The sequence below is a fragment of the Magallana gigas genome, chromosome 6 (genome assembly GCF_963853765.1).
Source record: "Magallana gigas chromosome 6, xbMagGiga1.1, whole genome shotgun sequence".
In the NCBI taxonomy this organism is placed as follows: domain Eukaryota; kingdom Metazoa; phylum Mollusca; class Bivalvia; order Ostreida; family Ostreidae; genus Magallana; species Magallana gigas.
In genome coordinates this window covers 10,260,184-10,280,215 of record NC_088858.1, presented here as the reverse complement: position 1 = coordinate 10,280,215, position 20,032 = coordinate 10,260,184, and the positions used below count along the sequence as shown (strand labels likewise).

Genomic DNA, 20,032 nt, shown 5'->3' with positions numbered 1-20,032 from the left:
TCGATCCGTTTTTAGATTTGATTTTGAAAGTTACGTCAAGTGTCATCTGCAAAGATTCATTTTGTCAAGATCTCCACAAGAATCATCACGAATACGTCAAAGTTCAAGCACTTTATTAAACAGTTTATCAAATCAACTCAGATATGTTTGCATTTAAATTCGTCCTATGTGGGAGAAAAATCGTTTTGTCAAATTTATATCTATTCTATAAAAGAATCAATGATCAAAGATAAAAGTAGCTTTAAGCAGTTAGAAGAAAATATCTACTTTGTATTGGTTAGAAAAAGAAATATCATAAACACAACAGTGAATGACATCGTATGCTATATATAAGAGAAAAGTCACAATTTCGGTCTCAGTTTTATTAATTGATATAGTGATATATTCTTTTTGATATATTCTTTTTTTATAGTTTCCTTTTTCTAAGTCTTAAAACTTTATGAAAATTCACATATGTTTAAATGCTTAACAAAAATGATTAATGAAAATGTTGATATATGCAAGTGTTTGTTTATTTTATCGATGTTATATATGAACTAAAAAAAATAAAAAATAAATTGGGCTTATCAACTTTTATTTAATATTTCAACATCTAACTATATGTATATGAAAAAGATAATACGAAACTGAAATTGTTGGGTTTTAAAAAATTGTTTTAGTAATGTTAATTAACAATGTAGGGTGTTAAGTACGTTTTAGATCAAGAAAAATATTCATTTATTCAGTTATTCAGTTGCTAAGATGTTTAATTGATTTAAATCAAGAACAAGTTGAAAAGTGCGTATATGAATGATTGGAAAAAACTTTCATATTCACTCGTCTATCACTAGGTAGCCTGCATTGAGGACCCGTCGACAAAAACAGAGTGTCCAGATGCATTTTGAAACATGTGATCATCTTTCGCACGTGTTATGTTTGCAATAGTTTCAATACGTTTCAACAATGTATTTGAATCATAGACAGCATGAAGTGACAATTTCAAAATCACAGTTGTATGAACAAGTGTTTCCGTAACAAAAGGGCCAAGGACCTTTATGATCACAAGGCTATGATTTTCTCAGCTTAAGGATACATGAAATGGCAATTTAATGCAAAAAAAAAACTGATAAAGAAAATTTTTAGTTGGGTACATCCATGGCCAGTGGTAAAGGATCAAGAAAATATATGAAAATAAATGTGTCTAGTATTCTGAGTTTTGAAATATTTTTATTTAATATTAAAGCGTCTTGTTCTGATTTAATATAAACTTTTGTGTACGAGTTGAAACAAAAGTTAAGCCGAGCATGTGAATAATAATAGATATTGCAGTACTTTTCCCAGTCAATTAATCAATATTCCAGTGAGAAAATGCTTTACATGCAGCTCTAACATTATTGTAGAGAACCCACCAAGTTATTAGAACTTGCGTTCAAACCCACTGTTTATCATAAATTCAAAGTAAAACTGTCTCAGATATACAGAACATTTTTCCTAACAATATGCTAAATACATGTGACAGAAACTAGAACTTCAAGTTTGCAGAAAGTATTTTTATATATTTTCTAGATGCCCAGTAGTATGGAGTTATTCATATATTAATGTGTATTTTTAATATGACTACTATAGACTCTCTACTCCTGAAAAACCTTCGCCTACCAAAGATTCATGATTTTTTTTTAAATTCAGAAATGGATAGTTTATTAATCCTTATTATTTTATGGTGTAATTTTAAAAAATATTTATTTATTTAATACAAGCTTACACACAATTACATCCACAGAAACCAAGCACAAACATACAAACTCGAACACTTGCCTGCATAGTTTAAATATATAATGCTAAGCAGTGGTTACTTGCTTGAAGAAAAAAAGCACAATAAAAGTAAGGAAATGGAAAATTAGTTGTAAAGTTGATAATAAACATGAGAAAAAAAAACAAAAACAAAACAAAAACAGAAAAAAGAGCGAATACAGTTTTTAGTCAAATATATTTTTCCAAATATACCATTGTTTTCCAGATTTATCCACTTTGAAACTTTGATCCTTCAACATTGAATTTTACCATTAAATGACCAAGAAAACCAATCAGTGTTGGCACCTTATTCAACACCAGACAAGAAAATAAGTATTGTTTCATAGATAAAATAATAAAATTGATAACATTGCTATGACATGTCAATGGAAGTTCACTGATTATGATATTGAATATATTAAATCCAATTCTTTCAGAAGTCGTTATTTAAATATGAAGACTCATTTCACTCCACAGAGTATGAATTAGAACTGTCATTCAAAACTAGACTTGTAGCAGTAACTATTTTTTTTTCAACTGATCGTAAAAAGGAGGTCCACAGATAACATCCTTATATAAGTTATATGAAGCTTGAATTTAAGAGGGCTTGGTGATAGTCGATTGTCCCTTGCTCTTTGGTTAGATTTTTTAAAACTTTTGATTTTCTCCATATTAAGCATTTTAACAAATAATATCACATTCTACATAAAATGCCTCTAAGTTAGGTCAAACAAAGGGCATTATCCTTTCCTTTAAGATATATTAAGTAAAAAGTAATAAAAGGAAATGTCGCTGTAAAGAACCAGGGTATGATATATCAAAACTTCCACATATGCTTTTCTAAATATATTGTTGATATGTTTGTTAATTGTAATCATCAGTCGCGGTCGGAAGATCGTTGAATTTGGGTAAAAAGTTCATTATTAGAATTATGATAAAAACTTTAACAATAATTTAAATTACTGTTTTTATTGAAGAAGAAGCAAACTAGTTTACGTACATAATTTAAGAAAAAGGCCCGTGTGTGGGCATTATGGAGGGCAAAAATCTAATTTTTGATATATAGAAAATATGAAACAGAATCTTTAGATTTTGAAATAATTAGTAAGCTCGATTAAAAGGGTATCAGATTTATTTACAACATAACACTTAACAATTTGTGTGGCTCCACATTTCTACGAGGCGGTCCAAACAATGCATGTAAAATATATGGAAACCATTTTTAATGTGGAAGGCAATTTCACAGCAAACTCTTTGTATAATTTAGATAATAAATCAAATCATTTATATGTAATAACAGTTGTTTTGCTTTGAAATATACAAAGAAAATTTAATTTGCAAATAAGTGTTTTGAAATTGTAAAATTAAAAAATTAAAAAGTCGGAAAGCGTCACTATGATCTAGCTATGGCCACATGCAGAGGAAAAAATTCCGTCTAAATAAATGGATGCTTCATTTTAAAGCAATATTTCTGTAAACCCACATTTGTTAGATACTGTGGTATTGGGGGCTTGACACAAGAGACTTCAAGTGACAAAATGTTATCTTTCGTAAACTTACTTGATAGCCTTCATATACAGAGAGATTAAACAAATAGGTTTTTAATTCCGACTGAACCAAGATCAAATGATTTTTTTAAAACACAGTACAGTGTTTTTTTAAATGTGAAACTTGTCCAAAAACAGATCTTTGATGTTTTTTAGCTGTAAAACAAATAAGGAGGAATATAAACTTTAGTCGTCTAAATTGAGAAATACCAACTTCATAAAGATTTTGATAATTGTAACTAAACATTCATAGATTGATAGCCCGATGAAAGGATTTCATTCACTTCACAACATTTGCATTCGTCTGCATTATCTCTTTCATTGAATTGACTATGTTCTATTAACGTTTTTTTTCAAGAAATTAGAATACATTTTTTTTTCAATATTTTTATTTTATTTTTCTATCCCTTCGTAGATTTTCAAAGGAAAGGGTCTTGTTGTGAACAATATACAATTCTCACTTAAGTAGGGTCTTGCATGATATTATTAGTAATTCAATAAAAAGTAAGATGACCATTCAATTAATGTTAAGAGAACTCGATGGTCTTGGCTATTTTTTAGACTACATTGAACTATTGAATAGTTATTATAATTGTATACACGTATGTCCTTGCCATGTCCTTTTAAAAAAATGTCTCTAGCTATAGTCTTTAATGTTTCTTGTTTGCAAGTGGCGATTTAAAATTGTATGGGGGTCGTTGTTGTGGTACAATGAAGAGTCAAGTAAACAAACCCAACAATAATACGCATCCTAAACAATGTCACCGTACACCAATATTATGCTATATGAGATCAGTTCTTAGGAGAACATTTAAATGAAATATTAAGCATGGAGGCAACTTTACATACGTTTATTGATTAAAAAAAGATCTTGATACATGATTTTAAAAACAAATTGACCATTTCATAATATATTTTTCTCTACATGTTAATTATATTAAACCACGAAGAAAGAAAGATGTTTTGTAAACATTAGCAAAGACATTCTGCTAAATAAACAAACCAATAATACTGAGGTTTTACTCTCAGGTTCTCTACCTTGCTTAATATCTTTTTAAAAAATTTACCCAATAATACTCAATCAATATTCTCCTACATATAAACGAATGATAAATAATTTACACCGGTGTTGAGAATTGATATGGCCTTTGACTACCGGGATCCTCTGTGAAACACGGTATGTGATAGTTTTGATTTTGAAACTACATTTGTTAGTCTTTTAATCTCATTATTTGTTAATTTAGAGTCTTACAATATGCATCATTATAAAATATATCTATATATATAACATTTTAAAAAAATCTTTTTTCAAAAGATAAATATTGAAATCATATTGTACATTTAACTTGGTCGTCGTTAGTATGAAAAAAAACAAAAAAGTTTGAAGAGAATTTTTTGATTTCTTAAGGAATAAAATTTTATCATGCTAAATTTTAATAAAATCGCCAGTACTTGATGCACCAAACCCTACCTAACTTTTATATAGAAAAGTACTTGAATTTAATGCAACGAATATTAATTATTGAGTGGGGGGGGGGGGGGGGAGGGTGGAACTGATTACAGAACTAATAGAAGATAATTTACGAACAGCGAGTAATCAATGAGTTAACTTCAACGTACATAAAGATTAAGAATATCTAAATGAAGATATTAATTTTCATTTCATTTTTTTTTTTAAATAATGTCAATTGACATTTATTATATTTATGTTTTGTATGATTTGTATCGACTTTGTATGTCTAAAAACTAATAAACAAACAGAATAAGAGTGCTTGTTTAAAAACATTTTGTTTTCATAATTTTTATAGATAAATCAAAATGCAGAAAAACAAGGAGCGTGTATATTGTTTGTTTCGTTTTCTGAAGTTTGGTCGATTTCTTTCGATTTCTTTTAAACAAAATATTTCGACTTATTTATATCTTTGATGTCACTTATCTTTCTTTTTTCATTGCAATATTAAGGAGATAAATTCATGTGTTCTTACTTTGGATCCTAAGGTGTGACTATTATGAGTGTTATATATTTTGAAGTATTATTCACCACAACAGCAATAAACACTGTTTTCTTGGAAAATTGTCACAATTTTATTAGAATGAATATAAACATAAACTTTTGTTTATCATCATATGTTGCTTGTTTGATTTGTATTTAAAAATCAGCTAACAAGAGTAAACAATGACTTATATTACAGTAATATATTTCATAATGGAAGTGCATCTGGATGGATTAAGAGCTCATGTGAAATCAAAATACAAAAGGCTCCTGCATAAAGAATTTTTATTAGATTTCAAAGATTTTGTTAGGTTTATTACTTTGTATAAAAGAAAGTTGACACAATAGGAAGACTTAAATAGCACACTCACGATAACGTGTCTAGGTGTACAGCAATAGCTGTCTCTGCTTGTTAATTAATAGTGTTCATAGCAATAACTTCAAATCTAATTCCTGTCTCAGATAGTGCACTTGCATGATTTTAAGACCAAACAGTTTTTTATTAAATATGATCAATGAGTGTTGATCTAAAATTTTATATGCATCTTTAATTAAATTTTCTACTGATCTATGCTGTTTGTAGGATATTCGTACGATAATTACATACATTGCAGTCTTGTAATGTCAATTATTTCCCCCATAGTAGTCTTATGATTTATTTATGACTTGAAAAATCTATTCATACAAATGATTTGAACGAATTTTTAACGTTAAATGATTATAGAATCTTTTGTTTTGTTAAGTCTGTCAGTTAAATGAAAAAAATGTTCAAATTACCACAGTATGAGTGTATACGAATAAAACTTTTTTTAAACCTTTCTTTAAATTTAATATTATTTAATTTATATTCATTTATTTATTTGCAGATGTTTATAACATCGCGGTCGTCTTTGATTTTTGTGGGGTTTTTGTTCACTGCAAAAGCCTCCAAAGGTAAAAAAAAAAAAGAACTTTTGAAATTAAACTGAATAACACCCGTAATTGCAATTGATTTTATAACTGAAAATATAAAATATATTTACCAACGTCTTTCTATTGATCTGCTTATCTATCTATCTATCTATCTATCTATCTATCTATCTATCTATCTATCTATCTATCTATCTATCTGTCTGTAATGATTTTTGATTGTATGCTTATTTATTTATTTTGATAAATGCATAGTATACCTATACACATATTTGTAACACCAAGAAGCACTCTTTATCATTTAGATATGTTTAAAATGTATTTAACTGGTAAATAAATCAAATCACAGAAACTGAAGTATGCGTAGAAATTTGAGTAATAGTATTCCGAGGGTGGATAACCCATTTTAAACCACAGGTATAGAGTGCTATGAAAAAAAACAGGCTTGAACACCAAGAAATAGCCATTTTACCTTCTGAATTTTATATCAAGTCTTAGAATAATTTTAGAAAGATAAATACCTTATAAAATAATCTAAAACGCATAAGCAATTCTTGTAGTGGATTTTCATTTCTTTTTTAAAAAATAAAGATGATTACATGTAACTAAATTCAATAAAAGCTTTACCATGAAAAGATAAATAGATAACATTTAAAAAACATCTTTTGAATGTATTATATATCAGATATCGAAATATTTCTGAAAATAATGTATCCAAGCAATTTTTTTTATCAAACAAATAATAATAGAGTCCAGACTAGTTCAGACTACGCCAAGTCTGATTCCATCATTATTTTACATAGTCATGGCGCTTTGGTAATCAATGACAGCGAACCAGTCTTATTGAACTCTGGCGAACACAAAAAAATATCTTAATTGTTCCCACCATTTAATATCTGACAATTTTCAACGTATTCTTTATTGATTGCCTTGAAAATGCATCTGAATACATTACATCGAATTTATCGACTGTTTTCAAGTACTGAATTTTGTCAGCGGTGATGATTTGTGCTTTATAAGGTCCAAACACAGTTTCACTTCCGTTTCGCAAGAGTTACTGCATAGGAGAGTTGACTAAAATCAACTCCCAAAAACGAAAGTATTTTCTTTTATTCAAAAAATAATCTTAACGGTATTCAATCACAATCATATTATTACTTATCAGACTTCATTCCTAACAAAAAAAATGCATTCTTTGACTATCATTGAAATTGCCAAACTTTTTATTCTGAAATGTTTTTTTCAGATTGCACTCCAAAACCAACAGATCTTGTATTTGTTCTTGACGAGAGTGGAAGTGTAGGGGATATCAACTTCCAATTACAAAATCAGTTTGTTGCAAAATTGGTTGAGGGGTTCGATATTGGAATCAATAACACACAGGTTGCTGTGATAACATTCTCTTCCGAAGTGGTGGTAGAGTTTTACTTGAATGCAATCCACGACAAACAACAACTCTTGGAGAGTATCAAACACATTAATTACTCCCATTCCGGGTTAACTATGACCCACAGAGCGTTAAATTCTGTCCGAAACGATGTTTTTACTGTGGCAAATGGAATGAGACCCGATGCCTTACATTTTGTAATTGTATTGACAGATGGTAGATCTATGTCGTCCGGAGCTACACTTAAGGAAGCAAAGCTACTCAGTGATATGAATATAACGGTCTTTGCTATTGGAATTTCAAAGGAAGTCAATGAAGTCGAGCTTCGAGGATTAGCCTCTGATCCAAAAGATGTGATTATTGTTAAGGATTTTGATTCTTTGATGTCGATACGAAATCAGGCCTTCAATGGTGCATGTGAAGGTATTGAATATATTTAATTACAGAGTCCCCAGATAAATAGAAATGCATATGAGTGACCTAATGTCTTTTACAACCAAATCTTATTTACTCCTATTTCTAGCTTTAAAGAAGCGAGATAATGATTATAACTCAATGAAAGTCACAACAGACACGGTTTTTGAAATAAGTACAGGATCTTTACCAACTGCAACAATTACAACAGAAGCCCCAACTATCGGTTCAACCAAGCCGACAACAACAAATTTGGAAGAAAAATATCCATCTTTCAATTTGATAGGTACATTTTTGTAATACTTCTGCCTTATTAGATAAACTTAAGTACATTCTTTGAATTAAACATGCAATTAAGATTACACCGATAAGGTCAAAGTTACCAAACACTATTTGTAAAACTGTCGATGTTTTACATTTGTAGATATTTTAATTGCAAAATTATGAGACAAACTGCGCTTGCAGCTCATATATTTATCAGTATATTGATCGTGCTCATGCATATAGTAAGTATATATGCAACAATTTTGTAAAATATCAATTTTGATTTGTTTGTTTTAGCAAACTCCAGTTCATACGACTTTGATTTTGAGAATGTCTCTTCCTGCTCTCTATTATTAAATTTACCGAATTCCAATACCTCGTGGATTATAGGCAATAAAACAACTATTGCAGAGATCAGAAATGCAACAAATGATCACGCGTTTCAAAATGCATCTGGTCAGTTTGCATACGTCGACGGATCCTCAATGCAACCTAACAATACAGCATGTATCAGCACGCAAATTATGCATTCCTCTCTGAACCAACCAATTTGTCTCCAGTTCTACTTTCAAATGTTTGGAAATGAAACTAAGACGCTAAAGGTTTATAAAACAAATGGTTCGCTTTCACTGGACGACGCGACGTGTATATGGCAGGAATATGTGAAGTCCACGCATGATTGGAGCTTTGCTCAGGCTGAATTTAATTTATCTTCAACTGGACGGGTAAATCTGAAATAACGGTCAGAAAATAGCTACTACTTGGCTACTATAAAGCCTTAAAAAAAAGCATAGTGTAGTACTGTCATTTCTTAATATTTTTACCTCAATTAAAATTGAAATATTTTTGATTTTCGTTTTCGATCTTTCAATGCTTTTATTTTTTTAGATCGTGTTTGAAGCAATGAGCACACCGGATGGAAACGGATTTGCAATTGATAACATCACATTATCTGCCTGGCGATGTCCACGTTCGTTTACAATGATAGAAACTAAGCAAACGTTCTACAGCAATATTCGATTTTTGGGCGAGGGATGCCTTTGAATATCGCAAAGAAATCATTGATCTTAAAAAATAACATAATGCGAATTATCTATATTTTTACTAATATCAAAACATATATTATGAAAATGCCCGGCAAGTTTAAAATGTTAATTTTCTATTCTGGTCGTTGTTATTTTTAATCAAACTTATCAACAAATTCCAAAAAACATAAAAAAAGAAACATATCAACAATCAAAACAATTTAATGTCATAGGGATTGAATCGTATCTATATAATGAGTAGTATGTCAAATTAAAAATTTAATGAGTAGTATGAAAGCTTATAATTTTATATAAAATACTAATAAATAAAGAATGCAACTCTTAAACATATTCCAAAAAAGTTGTCATTGTCGTTGACAAATTTTATAACAGGCTTTTCCGAGTCATCAATACAACTGCAGATGATAAGCACCCAGGCATCAATAAAAGAAGCTTCTACAACGAACAGTTCAACAACGCCAAAAACACCGAGAGTTTCTGACCATTCAAGCGCAGGCAATGAATACTGGACTGGTAATGAATTAAATTCATTACGTTCATGTATAGAATTTCAGTTCAGAATGTATTACTTAAAAATGAAAAGAGCAATTCTTACATGTATCGAAAGAAAATTTGTGGGTTTTTTTGACAGACTTTATAACAGGCACGCCCTTGATACAATCGCAGATGCTAAGCAGACAGGCATCAACAAAGAAAGCTCCTACGACGGAAAGTTCAACATCGCCTCCATCAGCGATATTTCCTGCCTATTCAAGCACGGACAATGGATTCTGGACCGGTAAGGAAGTACAATTCATTATGTACATATATAAAGGACTATATATGGTTTGAGCCTAAAATGGCCCCCTAAAATGAACATTGTCATTTTACTGTAATTCTTTGTTTTATTTGTACAGATATACATTTGAAGTTTTTTCATAATTTTCATTTTGATTTTAATGCCCACAATTTAAAAATATGACATCATAAAGTTTACCTTTTCCCGCCATTTTCTCATTTTTAGCATAAAACGGCTTGTTTTAAGGCAGTTTTTCTTTAAGGAAACATTGAGCGACTGCTTGAACAAACAAAATATTTTCACCAAAGATGTATCTCTCCAATACTTATAAGTGACAAAAAGTTCGCTTTTGTTCAAAGAGTCGCTCTATATTTCCCATTCGAAAAAAGATAAGAAAAATGTCAATTTTTGATTGATTTTGATTGAATAATGAAAATAGAGTCACTTCTGACGTCATATACTGCCAGTGAGTGCATATAAATCAAATAAATTGGTGAAAAACATATTTCATGTCAACTCTTTTATAAAATAACACAACATAGTAATGTACCTGAATCATTTTAAAAATATCGAATTTTGGGGGCCAAATTTGACTAATATCAGATATAGCTCTTTGAAAGTCTTTGTTCGTTTCATGTCTATAGTCTGTCCCAAGATATCCTCGATTCAAATTTTGCTTCATTACTTGATATTTGTAAATATCATAGGGTTCAAACGATGCTCTTTAAAACGCCCCACCTAGCTTATTAAATTTTAATACACGGCTAAAAAATATGATGTCTACGGGGATTTTGTAGTGCAACAAACACGGATTATAACGTTCAAAAATTGTGCGAGGTATTCTGAGTGACTTCCGACAAAGAATAAAACTCACGTTTTGACGTTCACTCTTTTAACATATGTGATTGTGGATGTTTAACTTGCAATGTAGGAAATATATCATATTTCACTTAAATAAGGTATAAACCAGAATTAAGATTTAAAGTTTATTTACAAATAATTGATTTTTTTCAATAAGGAACATTTTGTCAACATGCATTGTAATATTGATATTCATATTTTAACTAGCATGTTTAGTGATATTGCTATTTACATTTTTATCACATACTATGTTTTATATACATTGATTTTAAGAGTCTTCATCGTTACCACCAAACATTGTATTTCACTCGCGCAAGCCTTCGACACAACCCTATAGAACTAGCAGTCAGACAACACAGACAACAACAAGAACGACTACATCAGACCCACCAACAATGCATCCAGTAGCAATACCTACCTATTCCAGCACTGACAATGTGTACTGGACCGGTACGAAATCATCCAAATATCATGACATATTGTAAAGATCAATGGTTAAATATATATAAAAAAAGTTTCAGTATTGTACATCTCTTAAAGAATTATTTCTGATCAAATCATGTAAAGGCCAATCAATATTTTTTTATAAAATGATAATGATTTAATTGGTTTCCATTTCATCCTAATGTAAAATTTGTAATGTTTGTAGATTCCTCTTCGACTTATCCGAGTAATTTTGCAATATTTGGACAAGGCAGTTCAACATTTACCTCAGACAAAAGCACAAAAACATCGACAAGAATCACAAATGCTTTCAATGCCATTTTGTCAAAGACAACATCGACACAAACGTCAAAAAGTCATACTACAAAAAAAAATTGTAACTACCAATCCGATCCCCAGGACGACAAAAAAATCAAATAAAAACACAGACAGATTTACAAGCAAGCTGATTTCAAATACCCGAACCACTACACCTAGTGGCGAAAGAACAAGTACATCTGTTTTAAACGGCAAGCTGTCTCACCCTCATTCACGATTTTCAATCCCTGGATATTTTCAGTTTATTGAGGTTGGCCTCATTGCAATCACGACCATTGTTGCCATGGGACTTCTTGGGTGCTGCTGCCTTAGGTTTTGTGGAGGTAAACGCAGTGAAGATGACGATGAAGATGAAAAAGAAAAGGAAGCGAAATCAATACAACCAGCATGGAAGGAGAACCACAGATCTCCGATATCAAAGCCTAATAGGTGGACGGACGACTTTTAACATTTCACAACACATAAATAATGTGTCTTAAGAGTTAGCATAGTTTCGAGATCTTGTGTCATTTGTTTGGTTTAAAATCTGTTGGAAAAAGCGATATTTAATAATTTTACTTAATTATTTACTATAACAACATGTGGTTTGCTGATTTGAAATTATTACAAGTATTTTTATTTGTGTAAAACAAGCTGCATTTTATTCACCTTACACATACCGGTATATCTCTTTGGGTTTAAGTAGCAGACAATATATATTAATTGATCTTTTGACATATCAAATGAAATGACATTAATTTGTTTCTTGTTCATGTTGCAGACAAATCAATTGCATTGTAGTGTGAATAAATAGATGCTTTAACTTCTTGAATTTTTAATACCCGCCCCAGAAAGCCCAATTTGACTTTTGTCAACTTCCTCAGAATCTGTATGTAAACCAAAGACAAGAACGCAATACGGTAGAATTCATGAAACACATAAAAGAAAAATATCCAAATATTTGATCATTATGTATTTTATTATAACTCGCCCGTGTGAGACGTTTTCCTCCATCGATGCGTTTATACATTTCTCAGAGTGTGTGAGAGAGAGACAGAGATAGAGAGGGAGACAGAGAGAGACAGGCGTTTTGATCTTGATCTTTCACAGTACATGTAGCATAAATACAGATGTTTTCAATCAGTAGAGGGAGTAGCCAGAACGCCCGATCTATCCGTTTGCAGGGATGACCAGACTTTGTCAAACAACATATATTAATGTATCATGTAGAGGTTAGTTTTTAATATGTTTAAAAAAACTATACATTATTAAGATATTTTAAGTTACATAACGGAATTATTGTTTAAAAAATAAAAGAAGCCCTAAGGCCTTGACGGTCACCTGAGTCCCATATCCCTCAGGTTGTCATGTCAGAGAGTCTCATTTACGCATTTTTTAAGTTTCATTTTGACGTTTAAACCCTAGTCTGAGATTCCTCTGACTGTTACCCTGCCTTAGTTGTTTAATGTTTGAAAAATATTTGTTCATTTAGGGGGGAGGGGGGGGGGGATTCAAGAGTCGAAGGAATGCCGGATTATCTAAACCTTAGCTCCAGGGGCCAATATTTTGGTAATAAGAGACCTGCAGGCCTTAAATTGTCAATTTTTTTATTATATTTACAGTTTCATTAAAATGCACACAAAATGCATACAGCTTATTTCTACAAGTATAAAATGTATAAGATATTAAAGATGATTTCCTAAAATGGAAGATATATTTAATTCAATATTGCCAAATGCAATTTACCACATAGTTCTTAAGATGAAGTTAAAATTGTTAATGGAGGACACACATCAATTACCTTACGTAAAAATACATGTTCGATATATGGCAATATGAATCCCTCCACCCCTATAAAATGGCCTGGGCAGTGACTTCATTATTCCAAATCAGGACATTATGTACATAATAACAATGCGCTATTTTTTCCAATGACTGTGATAGTACAAAAAAAAATTAAATCAATATATTTTCACTATTCGGCCATATAGGCCACGCCTAAAGGTCTGAAGGCCTGACAGAGGGAATATGAGTTTCACAATTTATGTAGATCTTCATGGACATCATGACCTTGTATTTGGTTTTTCACACACATGTATGGGGCAGATGAAACGATTTTTTAAAGATCGAAAACATTTTTACTATACGGCTATTTGACCCCACCCTTGGACATGTACCCCTGGCCCAGGGTCCAGGATATTCACATTTTAGAGAAGCTTATGGATATTATACCCTTGCGTTTAGTTTTTCTCAAATATATATGGGAGGAGAGACGATTATTTTAGGATTTAAAACATTTCTCCTATATGGCCATATCGGCTCAAACTTTGGCCTGAACCCCTGACCCAGGGGCGGTGAATTTTACAATTTTGGTAAAGGTTTTCAAGGACATCATAATCACGCATAAAGTTTTTTTCCATATGTGTGGCAATCGAGAAGATTTTAGAAATTTGGATCTTTTTGCATATTTTGCCCCGCCCATGGCGCCCTGGGGGTGGTAGGGCCATGAATTTTACAATTTAAATTTTCTTACCATTGGGATGCTTTACGCCAAAAATTGTAACAATATGCCTTGTAGTGTTCAAGAAGAAGTTAAAAATATAAAATTATTAATGAACGACGCAAGACGCACAACGGACGACGCACGACGACGGACGAAGACCATTTGCAATAGGTAACCTGAGTGACTCAGGTGACCTTATGATAATAATTAAAAAAGAATTACAAATGTATACTTGTTTGCAATAAAATATTATTTGCAATTCTCTATGTCATATATATGTATATTCCGTCAGACATACAGTGAGTCCACATTTGAAAAAAGGGAAAGAAGCCAACTTCTGCTTATTTTTTATTTCAATCATTAAATCTCAAAACACAAAATAGCCAATTTTTTATGATAATACGAGTTCAAAACCATCTTAAATTTACAAAATAAAAGATCTGAATAAAGATTAAGAACTATTCACATACAAAAAAGGAATATCTTATGTAAAAGTAACATTTGCTTATTGTACACTTAACAAAACTTCTATAGTCTGTCCCAAGATATTTATGCAGCACATTTGGACGATTTTTAATAAAAATACACATACCTGTGAAAGAAGTGCAATTGAAATAGTTGAAAGGGATAATTTCCAAGATAATTTCATTGACACAATATCATCTTTCACTCGGAAAAATTCACAGGAACAAAAAAAGATTCCTTACGGAGATTTATAATGGGAAGTGCTTACATCTTTTCTCCATTCGAAATACATCGCGCAATTTTACAACGTTATCATCCGGGCTTACTGCTATGCCAAATCCCCGTAGGCATAACATTTCATGCAATTAAGCAAAGTGTAAATCGAGGATATCTTGCGACAGAGTTAAGTGTTAACCCTGATAAAAAGAATAATGATAAATGATATACAATTTTGAACATTTCGTAACTGATATGTCTTCTCATTAATAGACAGCTAAAATAAAACAACATCGTTTGAAATGACTTTCCTATGACAAAACGTCAAAACATTAAACTAGTATTTTTGGCGCACGCTTAAAATGATTGGCAATTTTTTGTGATTGATATTAAAATTTGGTGATAGTTTGATAGAAAACCACTTAAAGCTATACACGCTATAATTTGCGTCAATTTTGAATAAAGGGAAAAATGTATGTGTTTGATTACTAATAAAAGTTACCTATATGCTGTTAATTATAATGCTCAATTCGAACACGTAACAAATATATCAAATATCAAACAATAAAAAATATTTATTTTCCTGCCAGGAAAGTAATGCCTCCTCGTGAATATCAATCTATCACGTGATATCGACAGCTAAATTTAGTCTATCATACCAAAACTGGTGAAGGGTCAACATCTTCATAATTGTGATAGTTTCACAAAGGAAAGGATATTTTCAGTAAAGCATAAATTTGTCCGATATACGAGTACAAACAAAAGAAAAATATACAAGCCTGTGAGTAGATATGAATACTTCCGTTAAAAAAATGACGTAGACCTGTGTTTTTCCCCTATGTGCTATTTATAGATCCTATAAGTGTTAATGCAGAAGTAAGGGTATCGTGAATGACAAACGTATATTACTCATTATACATGTATGTATTTCAAATTAACAACTGTTAAGCATATTAAAAATCAAGTTGGATATTTAATTAGGCAAACAATAACGACCGCCTAGTTCTCCGCGGACATGCGCAATGAGGTCGGTTTCGCTTTTCCTTCATCAATATTCATGAAAAGGTATATTTTCCCGGCAGGAAAATAAACAATTAAAAATCTATATCTTTGTAACGAGATGGAATTCACCATTGTAATTTACAGATTAAGGATAACTTTTATAAGTAGACAAACACATGCGTTTTCACTGTCATTCAAAATTGACGTAAATTATAGCGTGTATAGCTTTAACAAGACCAAAATGATCACTGAGAATACAGCCAGATCCGTTGGAATATTGGTTGCTGCACTGTTTCCTCGACAGAATCTACTCACTTTAAATTTGCTGTTTATTTTGTCCACGACATTGTTTTAAATATCAAGCAATCCGAAGGAAACTTTATTTTAATATAATTTTTCTATTTCATTAGTGTAACATCGTTTTTCATAGGCAACTTTAAACATCTTGGCGAAATTTAACCAAACCGGAAGTGTTTGTGATATAAAGCTTAGGCCAAGGTCTCGGGTTGCAACCAGAGGTCAAGGATATTGAATTGTTCTTAACAACTTAAAAGGTTAGTGCAGTCACCCCGACGGCAAGACAAATGCATGTTTCTATTTTTTAAGGAAATATATCAGCTGGGTGAACACTTAAAAGTTTTGTTGAGTGTATATACATGTATCATACCGTGGGTATATTTGAAAGCTATTTCGTAAATAGGTAAACATTAACATAAGATCTATCACAGACAAATTGGAATTTAATATCTTTTGTCATCATTGTGTTTTCTTTGAAAGTAACACTAGTTGAGTTAGAACTTCCTGATAAAGACCACCATTGTTTTGTTTGTCTAATTGCTGGCCTCTGAAATAAAATTTGATCATAACTTTTGAAAAACAATTAGCACTGCGTTTGAACGGTTGACTTATAAAAGTTTCACGTACCATTTCTCGCTATTTCAGTAACTGTATGTGTTTTCTGACACACCATCTTCATGTCGGAAAAGGATGCTTGGCATCTTAGGACAATAAAGTAAAACATTAGTTAAAATGTTAGACATATGGCTACAATTTCTCTCAAATGAGCGATAATTTAATATTGAATACATCTTTATTATGTGTTTTGATCTAAATATAATTTAATATATAAAAAAAAAATGTTCGTTTCCCAACATTCCATGTTTAATATGTTTTTAAAATTGACTCTCCTTTCGAGTTTGAATTGTAAAAAAATCTACACCTATGCTATAAAATAAAACATGTAACATAAGTATGACACAAATGTTCTTGTAATAATATATTTATAAAGTTTCCAAAAGTAGTATTTTCACCGTTTGAAAAATCTATCCACACGAAATTATATCAATTTAGCTGTATTGTTAGTCTTAATAAGATCCACTGAATTTTTTGGTGTTGATAAATATGTTAACAAAATGTATTAATACAGAATTCAAAAACCTTAATGCACAATTTATTTGTGTAAAAAATTAAAATGGGGAGGGGGTTCATACTAAGGAATCATACAGCATTGACATCAGCATTAGGTTCCTTATCTTTAAGGGTTCGCAAGCCAATAAAATAAATACTTTTGATAAGTATAGTGAACCTAGGCCCTGTAACAATCGTAGAGACAGACGAAAATGACTTTAAAGATCAAAAGCTCTGTATATAAACCCTCATATTATGATGGTATATTTCTGCCTTCTACATGCAAGATAAATAATGTTACCATGCAAAAAAATTATGCCAACATGCAAGATAATTATGTCTACATTAAAGGTAATTATGTTTACATGCAAGTTACTAATCTTTTAAGAGAACCTTATTTTATATAGGTAAAATCACTTACCTTACATAAGCTCTTATCTGACATTATAGACACGAGATGCAACATAATTATGATAACATGCGACATATTAATGTTGACATGCTACTTATTTTTGTGAACATACAAGTCAGTTATGTTAACATGCAAGATATTTATGTCACCATACGCGGTAATTATCTTAGCATGCAAGAATTTATATCAACATGCGAAATAATTATACGCGATGACTTCAATTATTCTATAGTCAACTTTCCTTACTTATGTAGCAATATACCTTCATCACCTGCATATGGTGTTTTTATCTCAGTTAATTCGATACGCAAGGGCATGCTCTTCGTATGAACAGTTTCTTAGGCAAATCAAGCTACTGACAAACAAGTTGATAAAACAGGACTATCAACAGTCTCGTTTAAAGTCATCTTTTCGTAAGTTCTATGGTCGATACAACGATCATGTCAGCAAATACAATCTTCCACTGGGTCGCATGCTGACTGACTTTTTCATACTAATTGTTAGACCATAATTAATCACCTAATTGTCTTCGGACTTTTCCTGCTTTTCCCCCGATTACGACAAAGAGCACACAGCGGGTTTGATCGGACAGCAGAGGAAGCTTACTCCTCCTAGGCACCTGATCCTTACTCTATCTATTTGAAGGTCCGTATTGCTCTGCTTTGAATTTGTATTTCGTTTTATGGATTTTTGAGATGGTTCACGGTTTGTTATTGTCCTTTTTTCATGCAAGATAATTATGTCAACATGCAAGATAATGTATACATGAAAGTTATTTATAACATGCGTGATAACTTGACATGTCGATTTAAATAAGCTGCATGTGTACATAATTAACTCGCAAGTTTACATAAATACATGTTAGTCGCCGCATGTCGACATAAATGTGTTGTATGTCAACATAACTAACTTACATGTCCACATAAATATGTTCATGTCTACATAATTATCCCGCATGTCAACATAAAAAAGTTGCATGTTCTTATGATGATGTTGCATTTTGCATCTATAATGTCAGAGTCTGACATTAGTTAGTCATTTTCCAATATAAAAATCAGATCATCTAAATAAATTTGAAGCTTGCATGTCAACATAAGTATCTTGCATGTAGACATAATTATTTTGCATGTTAACATAATTTATCTTGTATGTAAGGGGAAGAAATATGCCACCATTAATGCCCTCAAGGAAAAAACATATATCAATTTTTTCTTACATCATTATTTGAAAGATGAACAAAATATTTCAAAAAAAGACAACTCTAGTTCAGATATTAGATGTACACCCACATGCATCCATTAAGTTCCAGAATTGTCGAACCATGTTTGTTTCGTCCATATGCTTTTTCCACTTTTTCATTCACATCTCTAGGAAGAGTGTACCATATCCCATCTTTTTTATATGCCCATGCAACGTCGTCTGTTTTAAAATTGGTTTGAACTAAAAAATGGAAAAAAAAAAATTATCAACAATTTTAAAAAAATTAAGTTTGATTTTTTATAATAAAATACTTTACCTGCTGGCGTTCTTTTCCCTTCCTTTGTTTGAAGTTGACGGTTTCGTTCATTAAACTCCTTGATTGACATTGGTCTCTTTTTTGTTTTATTACTTCTGTCGTCTTTCGATTCCCCGTGATATATTTCACGATTTTCTAAATGATCCGAGGATGAACCAGACGCAATGTATGCTTCGGTGCTTTCTGCATCTGCAGCTTGTGATGGCATTTCCTTTCTTCCACTCGATTTAACTCCATCACTAGAAAAATAACAACAAAATTGCTTGTTATCTTTAGAAAGCTGAATGGTCAACAATTTTTTACATGGTAGTTTTAGGTATAAAACTATTTAGGGAAGAAAATAATTCTTAAATTTTAACTTTAAAAGTTAATTGTTAACTTAATCCTTATACAGAGAGCACTTCTGTTTAAGTAAATCAAGATAATCTAAACATGGCAAATATTATGCAGCCTTCTTGGTGCATTTTGAACATATGTTTTAATAAATAGCCTATACTTTTTCTTTTCTTATCCTAAAATTTGCAACAGTTTTTTGGTAAATCATATTTTTAGTTTTTTAGGGTGAAAAAATATATACCAATCGACATCTTTTCTTCAAGGAGCAGTATATTCTACTTACCATAACTGTACGTCAAACAAGCCATCAAATCCAAATCTGTATTGATGTTTATTTTTATCTGGCCATCTGACCTAAATGTGTAACAATTCAACATCATTTATATCATCCAAATTGCATCCAAGATATCAACCAATTAGACATTATTGAGAATGTCACTATCTCAAAGGACTCCTTTCAAATAA

The 20,032-nt window shown here is 31.1% G+C and overlaps 2 protein-coding genes across 5 annotated transcripts in view; one reads left to right on the top strand and one right to left on the bottom strand.

Annotated features, from left to right (window-relative positions):
• The first annotated feature begins 4,409 nt into the window (after positions 1 to 4,409).
• LOC105341682 (uncharacterized) lies at positions 4,410 to 11,833 on the top strand. Its single transcript, XM_034468307.2, has 10 exons — positions 4,410 to 4,494; positions 6,177 to 6,243; positions 7,466 to 8,029; positions 8,130 to 8,306; positions 8,582 to 9,009; positions 9,173 to 9,254; positions 9,703 to 9,843; positions 9,962 to 10,108; positions 11,243 to 11,419; positions 11,619 to 11,833. The coding sequence occupies exons 2-10, from the start codon at positions 6,177 to 6,179 to the stop codon at positions 11,831 to 11,833; spliced, it is 1,998 nt and encodes a 665-aa protein (XP_034324198.2). The 5' UTR covers positions 4,410 to 4,494.
• Positions 11,834 to 11,898: 65 nt separating this feature from the next.
• Positions 11,899 to 20,032, bottom strand: part of LOC105341673 (uncharacterized) — a 32,933-nt gene continuing 24,799 nt past the window's right edge. For all 4 annotated transcript variants that reach the window (XM_066086844.1, XM_066086846.1, XM_066086843.1 and 1 more), the window contains 5 exons: positions 19,851 to 19,921; positions 19,232 to 19,470; positions 19,005 to 19,155; positions 16,821 to 16,894; positions 11,899 to 12,038 (listed from right to left, as the gene is read on the bottom strand). In XM_066086844.1, the coding sequence (XP_065942916.1) occupies positions 11,998 to 12,038; positions 16,821 to 16,894; positions 19,005 to 19,155; positions 19,232 to 19,470; positions 19,851 to 19,921 (576 nt within the window). In that variant the 3' untranslated portion in view covers positions 11,899 to 11,997. The remainder of the gene's footprint in view (positions 12,039 to 16,820; positions 16,895 to 19,004; positions 19,156 to 19,231; positions 19,471 to 19,850; positions 19,922 to 20,032) is intronic.